Below are 24,271 nucleotides of genomic sequence, written 5' to 3'. Positions count from 1 at the left end.
TGTCAGCTGCATCACTGTTCCACAATGAAAGACTGCATCTAAACAGGCCTAAAAATTATCATTCTTTCACTCAAACAAATCAGTTCGGGAAGATCAGATGTTTTTGGTAAATAGACAAATGAATGGATAACATAAAAGGATTATGCTGTCTCCATGAACACAGTCTCATGCGCCGTACATATCACAATATATTTCATTATGCTGAACGTCCTTTCCAGGCAAACACGTCCTGTCTAAAACATATGGAGGAAAGTCTTTCTCTTTTCAGAAATCACCTTTATTTTGGAAGATTGCAGAATATGACATTTTCAATAACGACAAGATACATATTATTTCAAGTGATAACAGCAAAGTGTTTTCTTTTTTTTTTGACAACTTGTTTCTGTAATTGTCTAGTAAGTCAGCCGAGCCTGCAACAATAAAGCTATCAACCTCCACGCAATGAATATTATAAAAATAACATCTTTATCAGCCCAATAAAACATCTTGAGACAACAGTCATGTAATATAATTGGCTTAAAAGGCACATTATCTAACATTGCTGTAAAAATAGTACTAAAGGATTGGGTGGTTGTTTACACGTCTCTATCCTGTAAAGCTATCACCAAGTATAACGTTTTTTAGATTGTTCTGCGGTTGGCAACTTCCTGTTCAGTTGGTGGGCCAATATGTCAACATATGCAGTGTTGTTTTTCTACCAGAATTATCAGCCTATAGGGGGCGTTGTAATTCCACTCTGCTGTGGGCGGTCTCCATTGAAATTAAGGACATCTGACACAAAAGAACAGAGTTTAGATGTGATGGGTTAGGGGCTTAAGATGGGGTGGGTTTTCAGGTTGCTTTTGTTGTGAGATTTTATCTGAGTTTTTAAACTGCAATTAAAAGTATCAAGTCTGTGATGCAGGAAGCAAGAGAGGGCGGGCGGGAGGGGGTAGGTAGTGTGATGAAGAAGGGGAGAATCAAAAGAATGGAAAAAGTGCTAGAGGGAAAAATAATGGGAGAGGGAGGGAAAGAGGAAGAGAGTGGAGTCCATTGCCTTGCCAAGATAAGAATCTGTTTCCATCCTCTCCTCGGTTCTGTTCTCTTCTTCTCTCCTCTGCTCACTACCTCTCTTCAGCTGATGAGATAAGGCTTGCAGAGTAGATGTGGATGTAGAGGAGGTTGTAGAACCCCTATCTCCTGAAACTCATTTATTTTTGTATTGTCCCGTTGTCTTCTAGAGCTTGTTGTAAACATTTGAGGGAGCATCAGGCCTCATTTCATTTCCACTGATGGAAAAGTCCCATGTCAGCTGCATTTCTTTCATTGTTCAACAAAATACCCTGATTACACTGAGGCCGCGGTCTATTGTCCAATAAGATCAGCTCTAGGGGAAGAAAAATATGTTAAAAGATCTGATGTGATTGGTGAAAGGAACCACCAATCGGTGTAAAGAAATTTTCCCAATTGGGCTGCCATTATAAACATAGCCAAAGTACATGTATGTATGTTTCGCCATGTCTTTGTGGAGCTGTTTTACTCATCAACATGCAAACTTTCTGTCATGTCTGAGCCATCAATTTAATGGCAGCTCGTTGACATTCTAAAGGGTGTGTCAGTATTTCTTCACCTATTGACTCCCTTGTGCCTCAATGTCCTCTAACCTCCTGTCTGTTTGGCTCTGTGAGAGGGGTCTTAAAAAGCTGCTTTTATACACAGTCAGACCTTTCAGTCAGAGTGTGTGAAGGAAGCATTTTTGGGGAGGATCACAGAACTCCAGAAATAGGTACAGTAGACAGCTACAGTAGTGGATTCTTTAACCTTGAGTTTCTCCAGTCTCAAACACAAAGCCACAATGCACCCTCAAAGCTTCAGTTGTGGCTTTGCTTCAGTTAGTGCTTCAGAGAGGGCCTTGATTCTGTGTCAGACGGCGTCCTTAGTACAGAAATTCTATCAGCCTTGACACTGGTCTAATGTGCATCTTAGATCAGTTTATGGCTCTACTTTGATTTATTGATTCTGAATCTGAATCTGATCAATTTTCTTTTGTTAGGGTGAAAGAGCACAGTGTTGTAACCCCTGACCTCTGTGTTTTCCCCTGCAGGCAGACTCGAGAGCAGGAGACGCCCCCTGACTTCTTCTACTTCTCGGACTTTGAGAGACACAATGCTGAGATCGCGGCCTTTCACCTGGACAGGTAAATTAAAACACACACCACCTGTACCTCACACAAAGCAATCTTCTGTGTGTGTGTGTGTGTGTGAGTGTGTGTGTGTGTATACCCTCCACATGTGCATAATAGTGTCTGGTGGCATGGTTTCCTCACACGTGCTGAACCACTAAAAACCCTCCCACTTGCTGCAAAAATTTTTTATTCAATAGAGTTTGAAAGACATCCTTCAACATACAATGTAAAAAAAATGAAGAAGTATAATATCTGCAGACAACAGGTTCAGATTATGAGCGGCCAATTAAATAAATATATCTAAATACAGACATAGGGTTAGGAAAGGATTCATGAATAATCTTTTAATTTTTTTTATGATTTGGATAGCCTTCATAACAAAAACATGGTGTTTTGATTCATTCTGAACATTTTAAATGTGGGAAAGTTGATATGATTCAGTTAATTCCCATGTGACTAGTTTCACTTTTATTACCTGCAACCATACAGTTAAATAAAACAAAATGTGTTTAATTAATATCTTATATAAACAGAATACTCACTTATCTCACTTGGCACAAGCTCTTATGAATTTGTGAATGACAGTGAATGGAGAATGCAGTTATTGCTATCTTGAAGAAAGATGTTGTTTCACTTGGAATCGGCAGGTTGGGCCAACCTTAGTCATAGTTTCATTGCATTTAAAGTACCAGAATTAAGGTGAAATAAAGTTAATATACAGCGTATCAGTAGACATATCTACACTACACCTCTTTCTTCAATCCAAACAAAACTAATAACCTCATCTTTAAGTTAAAGGTCAGGATACGCTTGAAATTAAAGTGCATAAGATTGGAATAGAGTTCTATTTTATCGAGGCTAAAAGGAACCCATGAGTCATAGAAACACACTGGCTTATTGCAGAGACGCGGAGGGTTCATAGTTTCCTTTCAGTTCATTAATATTATATCCTTTGTAGTCAAATCTGCCTTCCTTCCTGCTGTCAGGCTGATGCCCAAGTGACAGCCTGTTTCCTTTAAAGCGCACTACTATTCACCAGGGTCTTATGGCACCCTAAGGAGGAAGTGGGCTGCCATTTGGGGCTGAGCCTGTAACAGCCGGAACAGCAGGCCTCGGGGCTCTGGTCAGAAGTTGTGAACTGTATGGGAAAAGGATGTCGTGGATGACGCAGTCATAGCGAACCCAGCCACCCGTCTTTGACTGTCTTTAGCTCTGTCAATCTGTCCGTCAGTCTGTTTCCATTGCTGTGTCTCTGTCTGTCTGCCGTGGCTGCACTAGCTTTCGCCGGGATTCACGACCGCCAGTTGAAAACGCGTCACCGATCACAGGAGAAAACACGGTCCGTTCGTTAATACTGTGTCCTTTGTAGTCGGACGCCTTCCCGCAAATCTTTCCACAAAGCAGGACTTTGCTTGTCCTGGCACTGGGACCGGACCTGCACCCCGAGACTCGGCACTCACAGTCAGCTCATGTGGTGATCATGTTGGGCCTCAACTGAATTCCATTAATAGGTGTTGTCCTGACACAAAATACAGCCATCTCAGGATCTGCACGGAGAAGACATCTGGGTGTGGCTGTGAGGAGGCACAATATCACCAGTCAGCAGCAGCATTAGCAGACAGTCTGCCAAACATCTGGTCTGCCACTAGACCTAGCTGGCACACACACACACACACCATAACATCCGCACAAAACACACCCCCACAAAACGTAACACCAACACACACATGACATAACACCCACACACACACACACAAAACACACAAACACATTTAGGTATGCATTGTGGGTTAGGAAGAGAGGAAACCAAAGGCATGAAAAGCTCCCGTTCTAAATATAAGCCAGGCTGGGACGATGGTTAGCCAAAAGCAGCCGTTTAATTTTTCGCATTTGGTTTCTGGTCTAAATGAAAGAAAGCATCGGCCTGTTGAGGCTCGGGGTGTTCTGACTCCTCTCCTAGCAGGCCACAGCAACCCACCCACTCACCCACCCGGACACACAACCACACCCACCCACCAAGACACGCGCACGCGCACACACGCACACATACACATTCACACATGCACTTACACGGCACACACACCGGAAGATTTTAAGCAGGACTCTACGCGCCGTTAATCATCTGATTGGATTAAAAGGGGAAATGTCTGTCTAAAATGTGGTCTCTGTGTCCTTTGAAATGATGTGGGATTGAGGGAGGAGAACAAAGACGAGAGGAGAAGAAGGACAGGGGGAAAAGAGAAGTATAAGTGCAGTGAGTGACAAGGAGGGAAATTGAATCCAGCACTGTGTCCCTGTTTCCATGGCAGATCCCTTATAAGGCAGTGCGACATGGCAGATCCCCTATAAGGTAGTGTGACATAGCAGATCCCCTAGAAGGCAATGTGACATAGCAGATCCCCTATAAAGCAGTGTGCCATGGCAGATCCCCTGTAAGGCAGTGTGACATAGCAGATCCCCTTATAAAGCAGTGTGATATGGCACAGTAACAGCTGACAGCTAAAGGGAGGAAAATACAGGTCACTCTCTCTCTAGGCATTTCAAGGCATTAATATTTCAGTGTCAGTGGTAAATAGTTGTATATGTTTCTCAAAAGGTTATACATGCATGAAATGAGTTTGGAGCACAGAGAGAAGCATGACAGTGCTGGGAGGGGCGGGAGAGACACTCTAGAGTCAGTGAGCCATTTTAGCCTGGATCTGGAAGAATTCTTTGGATTACTGTCCTGCTGAAATATCCTTTGAAAACCCAGTTTTAGCCTCCTGGCAGAGGTGGACAGATGTTGGTCTAAAATCTCTGGGTAGTTGACAGACTATCAATCCTAACCAGGTACCCAGTACCTTTGGAGGGAAAACAGCCCCACAACATCACCGATCCACCACCACACTTCAGAGTGAGGATTCATTTCTGCTTTCATCCCTCTTTCCCACCAAACCCACCTCTAATGTTTGTTTCCAGAAAGCTCAATGTTTGTATCATCAGAGTATAGAACTCAGTTCAATCAATAAATCAAATGTATTTAAAAGGCCTTTTTTCATCAGCAGTTGTCACAAAGTGCTTTTACAAAACACCCAGCCTTAAACCCCAAGGAGCAAACAACAATAGTGTTGAATTTCAGGGGCTAAGAAAAACTCCCTAAGAAGGCCTAAATTTAGGAAGAAACCTAGAGAGGACCCAGGCTCAGAGGGGTGACCACTCCTCTTCTGGCTGTGCCGGGTGAACATATTAAGAGTTCAAAATGTAAGAATTAGTAAATGCATGTGGGTTGAGTCCAGAGTCTACTTAAACCTAGTCCAGGTCGGAAGCATGACCAGATGGACAAGGACAGGGACAACACAGAGGGGTGGGGGGGTCAGCAGAGTAGCAGCTGAAATCGTCAGGTATTGTCTAGATCTGCTACACAACCAGGAGGAATTTGGACAGGGACAGCAACAAGTCTTTCAAGCCTGGTACTCCGGAGGTGGTACCCCTGGGCCAGACTACACTTAATCATAGACCATGCTGAAGAGATGAGTCTTTAGTAGACACTTGAAAGTTTGCACTGAGTCTGCATATGTAACCTTAATTGGCAAATCATTCCACAGTAGAGGATCTCTATGAGAGAAGGCCCTGCATCCGGCTGTTTGTTTAGAAATTCTAGGTGCAATTAAAAGGCCTGCATCTTGCGATCTAAGGTTACGTGTAGGTATGTATGGCTGGATCATTTCAGCGAGGTAAGTAGGAGCAAGTCCATGTATTGATTTATAGGTTAACAAATAAACCTTAAAATCAGCCCTAACCCTAACAGGCAGCCAGTATAAAGAGGCTAGTACTGGAGTAAAGTGTTGAAATGTAGTTCTAGTTAGGATTCTAGCAGTTCCAATGAAAGTTCCACTGATGTTGCGCAAATATAAAGTACATTTACGTCTTGAGAGTAAATACTTTCTTCTGACATCCACATCTTATTATATTTTTGGAGACCCCGAGATTCAACCATCTTCTGATATTCTCCTACAGTGATCCATGAAGAATTGTGAATTTGTCTGGAACCATCCTCTGCACTGTGCATGGTGGCATAATATGCTTGGGCAGGTTTATCACAGCTTCTGTTGATTTAAACTTATTACTTCAGTGAAAATGGGTAATTTCAGGCATGTAGCTATTGTTTTTATGGCCACTGTGTAATTTATCAAGGTCAAAAACCTTTTTATAGGTAATAAATGATGAATGAATAACAGAGTTTGGCATGTGTCTCACCTTTTATTTACACCCTAGTTATACAGCAAGTCATGGATGATCACTTCAGAGTTCCTAATGACTCAGATAAATACTATCTGTCAATGGGATAGATTTGGTTAATAAGAATTAAAAAAATTAGTGACATGTTATAAAAAATAATAATCTTTGGAAAAATATTCTCATATTTTGACTGTAAGATCAACTGATAAACAATAATTTTAAAAAATGTATAGCCTTTGTCACTCATCTTTACCAAGTTTGCCAATATATCTGGAGTGCGCTGTACATACCTGCCCCCACAAACTCAAATATTCTATGCACACATGTCCACACACCTGGGCGGACACACAAATGAATCATCCATAGAGCCACATCTCCATCTCTCACAGATGATCTTTGAATACTTGTCTCCTTCCCAAACTACACTATAGTAGAATACACATAAAGTACATTAGCACTACAGCTGTTGTAGAGGAGGACATTAAAACCAAGCATGTTAGATCATTATCATTGCAAAGTTAGAGTTAGTTTTGGAAAAGTGTTAGCATAATGGTTGAGGTTAGGGATAAGATGAGGTTTAAAGTTAAGGATAATGTTAGAATTGTAAATAGTTAATTTAAATGTTATTGATAGTCTGTAAATCTGTAACCTTTAAAACATCTGCAGTTTGAACATTCGAAAGCATAAAGTCTTACTGAAAATGTATGCACTCACTACTAAACTCTGCTAAACAGCTGATTGTAATATTAATGTAAAGGCAGAAGAATTCAACTGAAATGGGTTTCTTGTTCTACATCATATTAATTGTTATTCTGACAGTATGTACAGTAAAGAATACTATTTATGATGACAAATATTATATTAAAAAAGAAGAAATCAATAACTACAGTGGTCTGGAAAAATTCTAAGGTCATGTTGTAGGTTGCTTATGATAATTCATAATTTCCACTTAATGTTTTTAACTTTGAAAAAATGGTTTGAATACAAACACTGAAGCATGAAAGGGATCAATGTAATAGCTCATAACAAAGAAAAATAACGCTAGAAATGTTTCATCTATAAATAAATATTTGAATAGTATTTTTTTGTGAATGCTAAATTGCTAAATCCATTTGAAAAGATGTGTTGAATGAATAAGAATTTAACAAAATGTTTCTTGTTACAGCAGAATATTTTTGTACCCTTATTTTACCAGGTGCGCTGACTGAGAAGAGAGTCTCATCTCCAGCAGCAACCGTCCTATTCCTTTCAGTTCAATTCAAATGTAATTCAAAGTCAGCTTCCTGTGGGGGTGTGGCCAATTTAAATACAATTCAGCTGTATTGTTGGAATTTAATTAAATTCCAAAATACCAAATTGACCCTGACTGTGATGTCCCAGGTTGTACTGTACCCATTGGAATCATGTTCTTCCTTAGGTCACAGCTCCCTCTGGTGGTGGTATAAAGACACTAAAGTGCACCCAACCTTTAGGATAATAGAATAAGAAACATGGTTTCATGGGGCACAGGGAACTAGTTTTCATGGTGTTTCTCATTCATAATTATAATGTCTGGTCTTTCTTGCAGGATACTGGACTTCCGTCGTGTCCCACCTGTGGCTGGTAGACTGCTGAATATGACTAAGGAGATCAGAGATGTGACCAGAGACAAGAAGCTGTGGAGAACCTTCTTCATATCACCTGGTACTGCAACCGACATTCTGAAACCTCGGTCCCTTGAGCCGACGGTGTTCCTTGAGCCGATGTTTCTGTGTCATTGTGTGGACTATACAGTAGCATAATGTTGCAGACGTTAAGAGGAACACCAGTGATGCTATTTCCACATTAATGGTTATACCCTTAAGGAAAACCATTTCTGGGAAAGTTGTTTTCTGCAAAATTCAACCAATCAAATAAATGTGGATTCGGAATTAAGGACTGTTGTGGTCACTTCACAGGCTCACTTTCCATTTCCGCTGAATATCATAGCTTCTGCTTTTTTGGGCACGCCACTGAGGTCAACAGTTCAGTCAGGCATCTATATCATATTATGTATGTGATTCTTTGACCCCGACAGTGTATATCATGAATAAACTGAAAGACCTGACGTATGTCTGTAATATAGTCAGCTGTAGCCTACGTACATGCTTAGAAACTGGCCCAGGAAGCTAACTCCTGTGCGACACAACTTTTATGTCAACTGCATTTCAACGGACAGCAGATAGTGCTGACCAATCAAAATCACTAACAAAGCTATTTGATTTCCCAGCCAATAACATCTGTTTCTACGGGGAGTGTTCATACTACTGCTCTACTGAGCATGCTCTGTGTGGTAAACCGGACCAGATTGAGGGTTCTCTGGCTGCCTTCCTCCCAGACCTGGCCCTGGCCAAACGCAAAACCTGGAGGAACCCCTGGAGAAGATCCTACCACAAGCGCAAGAAAGCGGAGTAAGAAGCCATTACTTTACCCATCAAAAATAAAATATAGAATGCATTTTTATTAAAGAAATGCATCTAACTGACATCCTTATTTAGAGATGAAAATAGTTTACACCTGTGGAAAGTTCCATATTGTTGTTGTAATACAAATAGAAAGACATGTGAGGTTACAACCCGAAAAGGCTTCTAATTACTTCCTCTGTGTTATTCTGTTTCAACAGGTGGGAGGTGGACCCTGACTATTGTGAGGAGGTGAAACAGACCCCACCCTACGACAGTGGCACCCGTCTACTGGACATCATGGATATGACCATCTTTGACTTCCTCATGGGTGAGCAAATACTTCTCACTCACAATAACATACAATCCCCTTCAACCTGACTGGCCCCCTTTACCATGACTAGCCCCCAATACCATGACTGGCCCCCTTCACTCGTGACTGGTTCTTTTTACCATGACTGGCCTCCTTCACCATGACTGGACCCCTTTATCATGACTGGCCCCCTTCACCATGACTGGTACCCAATACCATGACTGGGTCCCTTCACCATGACTGGCCCCCTTCACCATGACTGGCCCCCTTTACCATGACTGGCCCCCTTCACCGTGACTGGCCCCCTTTAACGTGACTGGCCCCCTTTAACGTGACTGGCCCCCTTTATCGTGACTGGACCCCTTCGCCATGACTGGCCCCCTTTAACGTGACTGGCCCCCTTTAACATGACTGGCTCCCTTTAACATGACTAGCTCCCGTTAAAGTGACTGGCTCCATTTACCATCAATGGCCTCCTTCACCATGACTGGCCCCCTTTAAAACGACTGGCCCCCTTCATCATGACTGGCCCCTTTCACCATGACGGGCCCCCTTTATCATGACTGGTACTCTTAACCATGACTGGCCCCCTTCATCGTGCCTGATACTCTTCACCATAACTTAAATTTGAGTAATGTATTTTTTTCTCAGAAAGATTTTTAAACAGATTTGCACCCTAAGAATCATAGAAATAAAATCAAACAAAATGACACTATAGCCCATTAATTTTATGTGTTGAGTTAATTCAGGCTTTCTTTGCTCGTATCTATCAAGGATAGTGACTGCATTCACTCTGAAAAAACGAATACATGTCTTGCTTTCTGAAATGTCTCCTTAGGCAACATGGACCGTCATCACTATGAGACGTTTGAGAAGTTTGGGAATGACAGCTTTATCATCCATCTGGACAATGGGAGAGGGTTTGGAAAACACTCCCACGACGAGGTGTCCATTCTGGTGCCTTTAAGCCAGTGTTGCAGGTTAGTCACTCTGATCATTTTCACCTTTTTTGGGTGGGGGGGGGGGGGGTCTGTCAATGGTCATGCGTACATCAATAGGATTCACATGAAATGACAGCGGCGATAGCCACACACTCGAGTGAGTTGATGACTTTATCTGATGTTGTAATAATACAGAATTAATAAGCTGATAAGATCATCAATTCTCTTTTTCTTTTAGAGTGAAGAAGTCGACACACTTGCGTCTGCAGCTGCTGGCTAAGGAGGAGTACCAGCTTAGTAGTCTGATGTCTGAGTCGCTGCTGAGGGACAAACTGACGCCGGTCCTTATTCAGCCACACCTGGAGGCTATGGACAGACGCCTACGCTACACGCTCAACGTCTTGGCAGACTGCATAGAGAAAGAGGGCTATGGCAATGTTGTGGAGGATGATCTGACAGGGGAAAGGGAGGCAGGGCATATGAACACGTCCTCCAGGGAGAGGTAGCTGGGAAGCCTGCAAAATTCAGAAATGGACCAGACTGGATTGGACCGGATTGAACCAGCCATAACTATGGTGGATTGGACTGAACTGGACTCAACTGGATTTGACTGGACCATATTGATCAGGACTGAAAGGGTATGGACAGCTGTCACCATAGGCCCCTTAAATCAGTTATTATATACCCCCTACCAATCAAATGATCGACTGATCGGCCAGCACAGCGAGAAGCACTTGTCTTGTTCAGAAGACATTTTTGAATTCAGTGAATTCTAAGACTGGTATCTTCTGTTGTCACCTGGATTATGTGTGTTTCTACACGTTGTTGGGGCCTGTCACAGGCCAGTGAAACCTTAATGTTGACGCAGATTGTATCTGTGTCTTAATGATAAAAATATGTATTGCAAAATATTTTACTTCTGTTGCTCTTTTATGTTTCATGTCTGTGTTTCATTTAAAAGATATTTGATTGGAGTGCTGGTTTACTGCAAAATGTCTTTTTTTTCTTCTGCTTTTTGTCTTTTAAATGCCACTTTTGCTGAGAATATTTATTGCATTTTATATTTATTGTTAAAAATAAATAATACATTGCACCAGGTTAAGGGTCAATTCCATTTCAATTCCTTTTCAGGAAGTAAACTAAAATCCAAATGATCTTCAACACTTTTCAGTAAGGATTGTTTTTAGAATTTTTATTTGAGTTTAGTTCACTTTTTGATAATTGTACTAGAATTGACCATAACCCTGTGTTGAACCCACTTAATCTTTGTATTGAAAGGACTTAGAGGTCAAGAGGCCTTATATTAAAGCTCGACAGATGTGCAGTTCTAAGTTGGTCATGTAGAGGGCAGCACCAGTGTGTCTACATGTCCCTTTCCTCAGAATTTAACCTTACCATAAAGAATTCAGTATTAATGCAATTACTTGCAGATTCTGTTTGAACGGTTTTAAACCAAACCAGGGTACAGTCCAAATTCTGTCTCATTTGAATTATCAAAACAATACATCAGACCAAAGCTGTATCAAAATTCACAGACCCATAAAAACAGGCAAGAGACTCTTTTAGAAAAAGAATTGAAAAGTCTACTCAAACCTAAGATTTTATTACAACAATTCAGCATCTTTGAAATGATTCCTACTACCGCATATCATCCATTGTACTTTTAAGTCTTTCTGCTTGTAGATTATTCTATTAATTTGAGGATGAATTTAAAATGTCTTTAATTATGGTACTATGAAGCCAAATGTGACACTGGTTTTATAGGATGATTATTCCTTTAGTGATGTATGATGTCAGTGTTGTCTACAGATACAGTACTGCAGTCTGTACATTTCTCTACTTTCCAGAAGAGGTTCAGCTTTGCTGGAGATTACATTTCAGTGACTGAAACATAATAAAGTAGATAAACCTAGTGCCTGTGAAATGATAGAAATACTTGAATGTTTGAGATCATGACTGAAAGGGTAATTACGGGAACATCTTATTTCCTGATCAGAAGCTGTACAAAAGTTGTTTATTCCATTCATCCATCCAACCCAGGATGTATGTTTTTCTGGTTGTTTCAGTGGGCTCGGTATGGGCCCAGGTCTGGAAAACATGTAACATGGTTCTGACTGCAACTAAAATGCTTGTTTTTTCAGTTAATTGTATCTGTGGAGTTTTGTTTGCAAGGTGGTAAAGGTGCAATAAAACAAAATGTGCATTTAAAACATGTCATTTAACTTGATCAGTTAGCCTATCTCAACGATAGAAACATTTATCCATTGAGGACATACGATGGATAACCCACAGGGAACCAACTAAATTGTGATCCTTTGACCCCGACAGAAAATGTAATATCTTTGCTATTTGTCAGCGCATCCAGACCACACTTCCCGAGCAGTAGCCTTTAAGCATCAATCAAGTGAAACGATGAAATGAAACGATGTCTGAGTGCAGTAACACTCTATTGGTCTTCTACAGCTCGTATGCAAACGGCCCTCAGCGGCCCGACATTAACATGTTTATAGTTTACAGTGTCTTTGTTTTGATAAACTTTCCCTAGCCCCTCACCGCCTCCGGAACAGCCTCCGCCATGGTTTAGAAATGCATCCAGGGGACGTGAATGGAGGAAGCCCAGTCTGAGAAAACCCCACAAACGGCACCCTTTTCCCTCTGCAGTGCACTACTCTTCACACGCACCCTATGTGTCCTGGTTTAAAGAGCCCTGTCAAGGTAATAGGGCTGTTTGGAACACGGCCTGAGACAACCATCTAAGGGACAGGGACTACAGGCCTAACTGGGCTAATCAGCATGGCCGCAGACAGCACGGCACAGGAAACACTGTCATGGGAATGTGCCAGGGCTCCTTATCTGATCCTGATCCCACTCTCGTACCCACTGCACTGCTCCGATGGAGGGACTGTAGAACACAGTGGATAGAGCCATATGGACACACAGTTCTGGAATTTGGTTCTAGTTCTAATTCTATGATAGAGGTTCCCTTGTTTGTTTTGACCAGCACTCGTGATTTGATTCTGGAAATGGTGGACAAATACCGATTTCACTGTGTTACTAAAGAACATTTATTACGGTACTGGGATGTTTGGAATAATTTTTTGCGAATCGAGCAATATGTCAATTATCTTTGTAATATGGTTTATATTTATGTTGAGGGAGCCCGACCAAAGGACACTAACTTGAAACCAAAAAAATCTCTAACACCAAATACAAGAGACTTCCCTGGCTACACTTTTTTCACATAAATAAATAAACTGACATAGTTAAAAATAAAGATCCATGACTCTTTTATTTTTTTAGGACAAATGTTTGTCTTTCACTTTAAAATTGATGGGAATGTTTAAAAAAAACATTGGGCCCCATTAAGTATAGCAGGAGTAAACAGATTTGCAGTTCTGGCCGCATCGATAGAAGGACACAAAAGACCGCCACATCAATTTATCTACTGGATCACAGAATGCCACACACATAGCACTCGCGCCTGCAGGCTGTTTCTTCGCTCTATGTCAGCTGCCAGAAGAGACCTTATGCCCTGTTAGGAGTCCTTCAGAACACACATCCCCTCTTTTAGTCACGGAAACACAATTTATGGCCATTATACAGCATTATAGATTGCATCTACAAAACTCCTTTTTGACTAAAAGGAGTGCAACGCGAGGACCGAGAAGGAAAAAAAACCTGCGGCTGGAGAAAAGAGTGGGACTGGACATAACATACACCAAAAGAGTCAGAAAAAAAGAGAGAACAAGAGAGAGAGATGTAAAGACGTTGTTTGTTAGTTTTGGATTAGTCCTGTTAGATAGATTACACTATAAAGTGAAACAAAACAAAAAGTCAACACTGCCTAAATACCGTTGGACCACCCACATTCAAAGTGAGACAGAGCCCGGTCTGGCTACCAGTTGATCACGCCCCAGGTTCAGACGTTCAATTGGACAGGCTGCGTGAGCTGCCTATAGGCTGGCTAAGTCATTTGGTGCATGGCATGCCTTATCAGCGCAAGCCTACCTGGGGACCAGCAGTCAGTCAGGAGAAAAGTCAGGGGTTCCCAGGGACCCAATCATTAGTCAGGGGAGGTCGACTTCACAGGATGAGGAAAGCATGGTGGAGCATGCTAGACTAGAGTAACACCCTTCTCTGTAAAGAAAACAAGTGTTTGGCGTTGTCGGTCTAAATTTAGAGGTGGCTGAAAACTCGTTTTTGAGTGTTAATCAGATGAAGCAGTCCAATAGCCAGTGTGGAAGTGTAGTGATGTTTGATAACTCGCAGTATCCTTATAACTGCTTCAACTATGATGGCGATGGGTACCCCTCCTGCAGCACTGATGAAGAAAAGAAGATGTGTCGACCTGCGTACAGGTAGGGTACTTATTGCTAATAATATTTCAGAAGTTTGGTAGTTTGAGAGTCTAATTTCTCATCTGGACAACGGGAGAGTTTGGGATATTTTTTTTTTTTTACATGACCTAACAAATAAAATGAATGTTTTATATTAACACAATTACGCAGATTGTTTTGTTAAACCTATTCATGTCAACATAAATTTGTCAGTTAAATTTTTTATGTAATCATTAAACATTCATTTTATTTCATGAACTAATTCCAAATGTGTATTAAATGTGTCACATAGGAAAGACTGAGTTTAATTTTCTGTTATTTTCATTCTACTGGTTGATCAAATATGAAAATATTGAATTATTAAACATTTAAAGACAGATGTTTGTGCTATCTCTACAACCACATCCACATTAAATGTAATCTCTGTATCTGAATAAAGAATTATAAACTTTAACCATACCATTAAAATCCTGTTACTTTATTGTATAATATGAAATATTGATTATAAAAAGTATCTTTAAACTCCATCAACTTTCTTGTTCTGCCCAGTTACATAGCACTGATAGCCATGGCCATCCAACAGAGTCCAGAGCACCGCGTCACCCTGTCAGGGATCTACGAGTTCATCATGAAACGTTTCCCTTACTACAGGTTAACACTAGACTTACTACAGCACTACTGTCTGTTACTACAGGTTAACACTAGACTTACTACAGCACTACTGTCTGTTACTACAGGTTAACACTAGACTTAATACAGCACTACTGTCTGTTCCTACAGGTTAACACTAGACTTACTACAGCACTACTGTCTGTTACTACAGGTTAACACTAGACTTACTACAGCACTACTGTCTGTTACTACTGGTTAACACTAGACTTAATACAGCACTACTGTCTGTTCCTACACGTTAACACTAGACTTACTACAGCACTACTGTCTGTTACTACAAGTTAACACTAGACTTACTACAGCACTACTGTCTGTTACTACAGGTTAACACTAGATTTACTACAGCACTACTGTCTGTTAATACAGGTTAACACTAGACTTACTACAGCACTACTGTCTGTTACTACAGGTTAACACTAGACTTACAACAACACAACTGTCTGTTCTCCCTACAACCCTGGACATGTTACAATTTGTTGAACTTTTATAATTTCGAAAAGAGTGGATAGATATTTGTTATATATTCATTTAGTTTCTGTTTTAATAGACTGGTGTACTTAATTTGTTCCCTACACTACAGATCCAACCAGAGAGCATGGCAGAATTCCATAAGACACAACCTCTCTCTCAACAGCTGCTTCATTAAGGTAAACAGAGACATTATGTAACATGTAACATATGTAATACATAAAAAGATGATAGGCGAACAAATTATACAGGGGAATCATTTACCTTTACACAAATACTGAATTTGAAATGTAAGCAAATACATTTTTACAAACAGCATACATATTTCTCAAGCATCGCAACACTACTGGATGTTGCTTTCAGATTTGAGTGTGAACATGACAACGACGGGAACATTCCCCTTCCTTCCCTGTTTGTTGGGGTCCTTCTCTGTCCCAGGTTCCCCGTACGGAGGGAAATGAAAAGGGGAAAGGCAACTACTGGACATTTGCCACAGGCTGCGAGTCCATGCTCGACCTATTCGAGAACGGCAACTTTCGGCGTCGCCGGCGACGACGCGGCATGAAGACGGGTTTCAGGGAGCCTGGGGAGCCGTTCCTCCCAGTGGACAGCCAACACGGAGGTTCCAGCAGGCCTTCTGACCCAGACTCCTTCTGCGCCATCAGCCCTGCCCACAGACGGGGTCACCTTAACCCTAACGGCCCACTCAACCCAAACCAGCAGGGGAAACCGGAACCAGAGATCAAGTTTAGTATTGACTACATCCTCTCCACACCTGACCCACCGCTGCCTGGCTTCAGACCCCCGCTTACAACTGGACTCCCCATTCATGTTATGGAGCCCCAGCACCTGAATCTGCACTTCTGGACCTTGTGAGGGTCATGACCTTGTCTACAAGAGACAGTGACTGGATACAAAAACTGGATAGTTGTTCGTCCTAATCTGAATTAGAAAGTACAGAGATCCACAGACTGCCTCCTTGTACAATATAAACAATATACAGAGGCCTAGTATTGCCCAGTGGCTGCTAGCTGAGTAACTATGTATTCTAAATGTACATCAGAAGACAGGAAACATAAACAGTGTTCAGTGTTCTTAGCCTTGTCTGACAGGCATGAAGTTTTATATAAAGCTGTGTTCATGAAGTAGGATGGTATGTAACAAGGATCTGTAAAAACTAACTATTCACCTATTTAATATTCCCTTTTGAAGGACAGAAATACACAGTCTGTTGACTGAGACAGATAATGAAACTGAAGGGACTGTGACCTGTGATACTGTCATCGTCATAACGTATCAAGATTAAAAGGTAATAATTCATCCAATGTTTTCGCTTGGTGTAAAAGTCAAAGAAATGAACAGGGTGAAGTACTGAGCATCTCCACTAATTGTTATGATTGAAGGCAATTATCATGAGGTTAAATCAATCTAGTTTGAGCCTTTTCCAAACCTCCTAATCTTTCTCAATGACCTTTTCAATTCCTCTGAGAATGACACACTCCACATTTAATCCAGACACTCCATTAGAATACATTATTCCTAAACAGTACGAAGGAATTTAAAAAAAATCTACTCTCCTAACATTTACTTCCCAGCTAAGAGGAGGGATATCAATCATCTCCAGGGTTTCTCTGGCTCGTTTGAAGGGACGTTTTTTCAATGTAACCTTTATATTATACTGTGACTACATCATTCAGAAAAACACACTTAACATGAGTGGCATTTAATATAGCATTACACTTGGAAGGTGAGACTGAAATGTGACCCTATTCAAATACAAGAGGGGGGCTAAGCTGCCATAACAACACTGCCACAACCCCCGCCCAATGCAATTATAATTAAACACACCGGTGTATGCCTCCTTGCAAATCCTGTGATCGATCAGTGATATTAACATTCATACCTACTTGGCCCTCCAGCCAACGTCTAGCTACAACACTGTTATGGATCAGTAGGTTTCCATTAACTAAGCTGTTGATGTAAGGTGGAGCTGTGGATGTATTTGGGTAAATTAACTTAGCATAAAGTGCTCCGAGGCTGGTTCTGGGCCTGCATGGGTTTTTATTGAGACGCCATAGAGAAAAGACAGGGGAAAAGTCAGTGCACATATTATATTGTCAGTGAATGCAACTGCTATGGGTTTTAGCTGCTGGCACAGTGTCTGAGAATGGCCTCCATTAAATTACAAATTCAAATTCAATTCAAATTCCAAGTTTCATGTCATTGGGTGTATTTTTCTTTGGAAATCTTTTTTTTACTGCTTCACACATTCACTGAAAATGTTTTAAATGCATTGTGAGGCTATCAATAATTTTTAAGTCTTACTGGCTGGAAAAAAAAAGTTCATTGTGAGGACATTTCGTCTGGGAAAATAATTGACTTAAAATGTTTCTAATCTGGTGTATGATCTCTCTTCGTGGTATAGGCTAATGCCTGGGCAGGTAGTGTTGAAATGTGCAGCTCAGGGCAGAATGAATGCAATGGGCAGGAGGAAATTGGGAAAGCAATGATCTGCAACATTAATAACATCTCAATCATAAACACAAATAGGTCATTTCATCAACAGCATTATGCTTTATAATTGGATTTTCCTTATTGGGCGTAAATTTGAACACTACTATGATTACAAATGTAATTATAAATATTGTTGAGTTGTTGGGTGTTGTAAGAAAAAAAGAAAACACAACACAGTACATGTTTATATATGAGGGAAGGGCTGTGTAATTTCTCACCACTAACAACCACGGTTTCCTTGAGGTTGTGGTAGCAGTTGACTGTAGGTATGTGCAGATTGTTGTATGGGACATGCATGCTTATGAACCAGAGGCCTACAATGGAATGCAGATTGCAGGGCAATGATATCAGGCTTCGAGCTAATTTAGAGTGCCGAAACAGCCTGAGGACAACAAAGGGCTAACATATACACACTCCCATGGCATTTGCCATTTGAAGTCCCATCTACAAGTCTAAAGGTCTGGAGGTAGATTCGGCAGGGTATGGATGGAATATGGCATCGTTTTTTAAATGGGTTTTTGAATGTGTTTTGAATGAGAACATCAACACCGAATGTCAATCAATGTCAGTTTAGGAAGTCCCTGCAAGGTAAACCAAAAACAAAACAAAAAAACACCAGGAGGGTGTAGGAAGTGAAACAGAATGCAGGAGAAATATGGGGAGAACGTCCTACTTTACAGCACCACAGTAGCCACTCATCGGGAATTGTTATTTATTGTCTACCACACAGGTACCACTTAAAAAAAAAAAAAAAAGTACTTCGTTTCAGTTAATCTCAAAGAAACTGAAGAGCAATTCGTAGGTTAATATAATTATTGTCAATTGGACAGTTGGCTGTAAAACAAAGAGTAAATTCCAACAGAGCCAGCTTATTTCATGTGTCCCCGCTTACACGTCTAAACCGGACCCATGTAGTTCTAAGCGGCCTTGGCAAGACCATAGCACAGAACATGATGTCCAAATCAACGTTTGATACACCAATCTGTAATTGTTGCAGAGTCAGCGTTATGTAAACCAACTTCAAAAACGGTATCTGTAAAAACATCTAGGGGTAAACAGCAAGCTGCTTCAAAAAGCATCTGAATGCAGCCTCGCAGACGCGCTACCTAGCGTATCATATCGACCAACATTTCCGTGTTCATAACTTTTGGGAACAATTCATAAAAATTTCTCCCGAATGGATGAGAGGCAAGAAGATAGATGACGAAGGTTATAACTTAATACTAGGGGCATGTTCAGAATAGGCTACAGTATGACAGCCCATGACTTCTCGTTGTGATTTGTAAAGACTTTATTCCACTAAATGCCCATACTGGATCCACGACACAGCTGTGCTGCATGGCAGAAGCATTACACACCAGGCACACACACATGCAATGCAACCACAATGCACCATACTCCTGGTTGACACACACACAAAGGGTTTACTTATTTGCTGCAAGTCATTCAGCAGGTTGATGGTAGTTGTTCCCAGTTCCTTCCAGCAGAGTTTGAATTGACCTTCGGGATCACACCCAGTTTGGCCAGCAGGAGCTGCTCACAGCCTACAAAGTGAAATGTGATGGTGATCTTTTCAGATGTTTACAACCTACACAGTGTACTGTGATGGTGATCTTTTCCTACACTGTGAAAAAGGACACTCGGTCTTTCAGCTGCTATAGCGAAATGTGTGTTTTTTTCCAATTCTTGTAGCCTAAACATTGAACTGTGACTTAAATGTTTTGTTAAAAGTCACAGTTAAAACTGAGGGAGGGGGAAGAGTATATTTCACATTTTAGTCATTCAGTAGATGCTTTATCCAGACTTACAGTAGTGGAGAAGCATACTTCAGGTATGAGCATTTTGTTCTCAGCACCACTGTGTTTTTCTCAATCATTTTGTCTTATTTCTCAAATGAGAATATTTTTTTCCAAAATAATAATTTCAAATCTCTGAACAATTAGTCTCTAGCTCAAACTAATTAAAATGTCTAATTAATTTAAGCAAATTGCATGTGTTTTGGCACTTGTGCAAAATAATAAGTACTGTTGTGTACAATAGGCACACTACCTACATGCACATGGCTTGCTGATCAAAACCAATGAGTTAATTCTCAGTGAAATTGTCACTCTTCACAACTTCTAAACTGTCTTTCATCGTTTGAGCCATCACATGCAAAATTATCCATTCCATTTTCAAAATCTGTAAAACATACATGTATATTCCATAAATATCTATGACATGGTATGTCTGTGATATCTGCTATATTTGCAAATTACCTGCCAGATGACATAAGTAATGAAATAGAATTAGGCAGGGAATTTTCCACCCGGTGCATCGCAAGGGAAAAAATCTGATGTGATGTTGACAAAAATCTTTTGCCAGACCAACAAGAGTGACAGGATGTCCACCACGAAGATGGGAACTTGTAATGTTATGTACCGTGAGGAGGGGAAATTCATCGTTTTTTAACAGAACTACTGCAGGATATTTCATTGTTGTTGCGTTTTTTTTGTTTTCATGGATGTCATTTTGTGGCGAATTTTCTGCTCACTATATATGACTTCATATGTAAGAAATATGTAAAAATTGCCATGCAAAAGTACTTTTTCTGTTTACATGTAACATCGAAGTGGGTACTACTATCTTTTGCTGAGATTAATGGTCCCATATCAACCACAAATAGTCATTGTGAGCTTGCCCATTGCTGTTGATTGTGAAGGTTGACCTTTCCTAAAGGTCTCCCCTTCACACTTATATACTTTAAAGATGTAGTTTTAGACATTTGTGATTAACAAAATAATTGTATTAAACTAACATTTTGGGCCGGATATGTAATATATTGTTTATATGAGCATAATCTATAAGTAGAATTAGGCTCACACCCCAGTTACCCATGACATACGTTTGAAAGAGGGTGGTTTTTATGTATATATACATACCGTGTACATGACACAGCACACTGTTACAACCAGACACTAAAAATCATGACTGGATCTTTCATTAAGAGTTGTTTCGATTGATTAGGTACTCTCTTTATTCATTTCCATCCGAGTCCAAGGGGTCCTTAAATGTTGTGCTACCACTATTACTGGACAATGCTGAAGCCTACTCAATACTACTCATCTAATGTGAAAATGATTGTGTTGTTCTTTGGTTAGGAATTCACAATCGTCCCGATTCCTTGAAATGTATTTAGTTGAGTTCATGAAAGTAAATCCCCTTTTTGTCTGACCATGGCCTGAAATTATAAGATTATTTAAACGAATTTATGTACATTTTAAATGAATTATTAAATAAACAAATAATGTTGATAGGAAATTACTACTTACTCTGCAAATTACCCATAATTGGCCAGAAAAAAGGTTGTTAACAACAAAAACAGATCATCATAATATACTCACCTAAAGGATTATTAGGAACACCTGTTCAATTTCTCATTAATGCAATTATCTAATCAACCAATAACATGGCAGTTGCTTCATTGCATTTAGGGGTGTGGTCCTGGTCAAGACAATCTCCTATACTCCAAACTGAATGTCAAAATGGGAAATAAAGTTGATTTAAGCAATTTTGAGTGTGGCATGGTTGTTGGTGCCAGATGGGCCGGTCTGAGTATTTCACAATCTGCTCAGTTACTGGGATTTTCACGCACAACCATTTCTAGGGTTTACAATGAATGGTGTGAAAAGGGAAAAACATCCAGTATGCGGCAGTCCTGTGGGCGAAAATGCCTTGTTGATGCTAGAGGTCAGAGGAGAATGGGCCGACTGATTTAAGAAGAGCAACTTTGACTGAAATAACCACTTGTTACAACCGAGGTATGCAGCAAAGCATTTGTGAAGCCACAACACGCACAACCTTGAGGCGGATGGGCTGCAACAGCAGAAGACCCCACTGGGTACCACTCATCTCCACTACAAATAGGAAAAAGAGGCTACAATTTGCACGAGCTCACCAAAATTGACAGTTGAAGACTGGAAGAATGTTGTCTGGTCTGATGAGTCTCGATTTCTGTTGAGACATTCAGATGGTAGAGTCAGAATTTGGCGTAAACAGAATGAGAACATGGATCTGTCATGCCTTGTTACCACTGTGCAGGCTGGTGGTGGTGGTGTAATGGTGTGGGGGATGTTTTATTGGCACACTTTAGGCCCCTTAGTGCCAATTGGGCATCGTTTAAATGCCACGGCCTACCTGAGCATTGTTTCTGACCATGTCCATCCCTTTATGACCACCATGTACCCATCCTCTGATGGCTACTTCCAGCAGGATAATGCACCATGTCACAAAGCTCGAATCATTTCAAATTGGTTTCTTGAACATGACAATGAGTTCACTGTACTGAAATGGCCCCCACAGTCACCAGATCTCAACCCATTAGAGCAACTTTGGGATGTGGTAGAACAGGAGCTTCGTGCCCTGGATGTGCGTCCCACAAATCTCCATCAACTGCAAGATGCTATCCTATCAATATGGGCCAACATTTCTAAAGAATGCTTTCAGCACCTTGCTGAATCAATGCCACGTGGAATTAAGGCAGTTCTGAAGGCGAAAGGGGGTCAAACAATATAGGTATGGTGTTCCTAATAATCCTTTAGGTGAGTGTACATATTCATAAGCAAATTATATTACGTGTGTGTCTGTGGGGGTTGGGTAGAGTAATTAACAGCCTGGGGCTGTTTTTTCCCTATCCGATTAGAAGTTAGGCCAATTTGTATGCACAGTATATATACATTGCGCCATGCAAAAGTTCACACCCCCATCTAAATATTACTGAATTATAAATGGTACATTAATAAAAAACTCCATGGCAAAGTTGTGTTAGAACCCATTCCACAGCAGTGAGAGCATCAGAGGCAGCAGCTACATCCACTGGACATACACTGGACAAGCACTGCCCACAGACAGGAAAACAATTCACGCACTCGTTGGCACTCGTCTATTCAAAACCGTGCGTTCTCGGGTATGTAAATAATATCAGAAAATATCAAATGCAATCCAATTCACGAAATCCAGGTAGATAACTTAAGAAAAATGTGTCCCGGGTTCCTATGGGCCAACAGATAAGTATACTGTGGGTGTATGTACAGTGTGTGTCGGTAAACAAGAAGCCTTGGCAGTTCCTCCTGTTCCACATTGTTCAGCAAGGTCCTTTTTTCCCTCAGTTTCTTTGCAAACACATCAAATCATGAACCAACAAGATTAAACACAAACACATCAGACAAGAACTATAAGGCTAGAATCCAGAGATAGCACAGCATACAACTAAAACAGTATGAAAAAAAACAAGGACAAAGTTGGAAAGCAGAACACAACTGCTAGTGTTTTATTGGAGGTCAACACATGCACGAGTCAAACAATATTCCGAAATAAATGTCAAAACCAAGACAACAGTAGCAGTCCGCACACACACACACATAGCCACTACATAAGTTGCTCTTCCCAATATCTCCAGCTTCGGTTTAGACGCAACCTCCAAGCAAGCTAATATCCATACTTGCCTTGATTTTACAAGGACAGAGAATCATAGTTCAAAAGAGCAATATCAAGAGATACTACATATATATCTCATAAAGGTGAGTACAGCCCTCAAATGTTTTTCAAATATTTGATTTTATCTTTTCATGTGACAACACTGAAGAAATGACACTTTGCTACAATGTAAAGTAGTAAGTGTACAGCTTGTATAACAGTGTAAATTGGCTGTCCCCTCAAAATAACTCAACACACAGCCTTAATGTCTAAACCGCTGGCAACCAAAGTGAGCACACCTCTAAGTGAAAATGTCGAAACATGCCCAAATTTTCCAGCACTGCCTTAACCCTCTTGGGCATGGAGTTCACCAGAGCTTCACAGGTTGCCACTGGAGTCCTCTTCCACTCCATGATGACATCACGGAGCTGGTGGATGAGACCTTGCGCTCCTCCAACTTCCATTTGAGGATGCCCCACAGACGCTCAATAGGGTTTAGGTCTGGAGACAGATGGCACTAATTCATTCAAATACACTTCATTTTGAGGGGACAGCAAATTTACAATGTTTTACAAGCTGTACACTCACTACTTGTAGCAAAGTGTCATTTCTTCAGTGTTGTCACATGAAAAGATATAATCAAATATTAGAAAAAATGTGAGAGGTGTACTTTCTATTGGATTGCACACAGAAATATAGTTAACCACCTCCAATACAGCAAATGGGCTGGGCCACACACACGCACACGAGAAGAGACATTGAAAACCTTT

The 24,271-nt window shown here is 40.7% G+C and overlaps 2 protein-coding genes across 2 annotated transcripts in view; both read left to right on the top strand.

The window, feature by feature from the left end:
* fam20cb (FAM20C golgi associated secretory pathway kinase b) overlaps positions 1-12,266 on the top strand; it is a 54,168-nt gene extending 41,902 nt beyond the window's left edge. The window contains exons 4-9 of the mRNA XM_010905650.4: positions 2,084-2,176; positions 7,950-8,065; positions 8,631-8,811; positions 9,024-9,133; positions 9,954-10,095; positions 10,295-12,266. Of these exons, the coding sequence (XP_010903952.2) occupies positions 2,084-2,176; positions 7,950-8,065; positions 8,631-8,811; positions 9,024-9,133; positions 9,954-10,095; positions 10,295-10,562 (910 nt within the window). The 3' untranslated portion in view covers positions 10,563-12,266. The remainder of the gene's footprint in view (positions 1-2,083; positions 2,177-7,949; positions 8,066-8,630; positions 8,812-9,023; positions 9,134-9,953; positions 10,096-10,294) is intronic.
* Positions 12,267-14,000: 1,734 nt separating this feature from the next.
* foxl3 (forkhead box L3) lies at positions 14,001-16,853 on the top strand. The gene is made up of 4 exons (XM_010905642.3): positions 14,001-14,414; positions 14,943-15,044; positions 15,646-15,712; positions 15,972-16,853. The coding sequence occupies exons 1-4, from the start codon at positions 14,272-14,274 to the stop codon at positions 16,407-16,409; spliced, it is 750 nt and encodes a 249-aa protein (XP_010903944.1). The 5' UTR covers positions 14,001-14,271; the 3' UTR covers positions 16,410-16,853.
* The last annotated feature ends 7,418 nt before the right edge of the window (positions 16,854-24,271 follow it).

The sequence above is a fragment of the Esox lucius genome, chromosome 5, assembly GCF_011004845.1.
Source record: "Esox lucius isolate fEsoLuc1 chromosome 5, fEsoLuc1.pri, whole genome shotgun sequence".
Lineage (NCBI taxonomy): Eukaryota > Metazoa > Chordata > Actinopteri > Esociformes > Esocidae > Esox > Esox lucius.
This window is presented reverse-complemented; position numbering and strand designations above follow the sequence as displayed.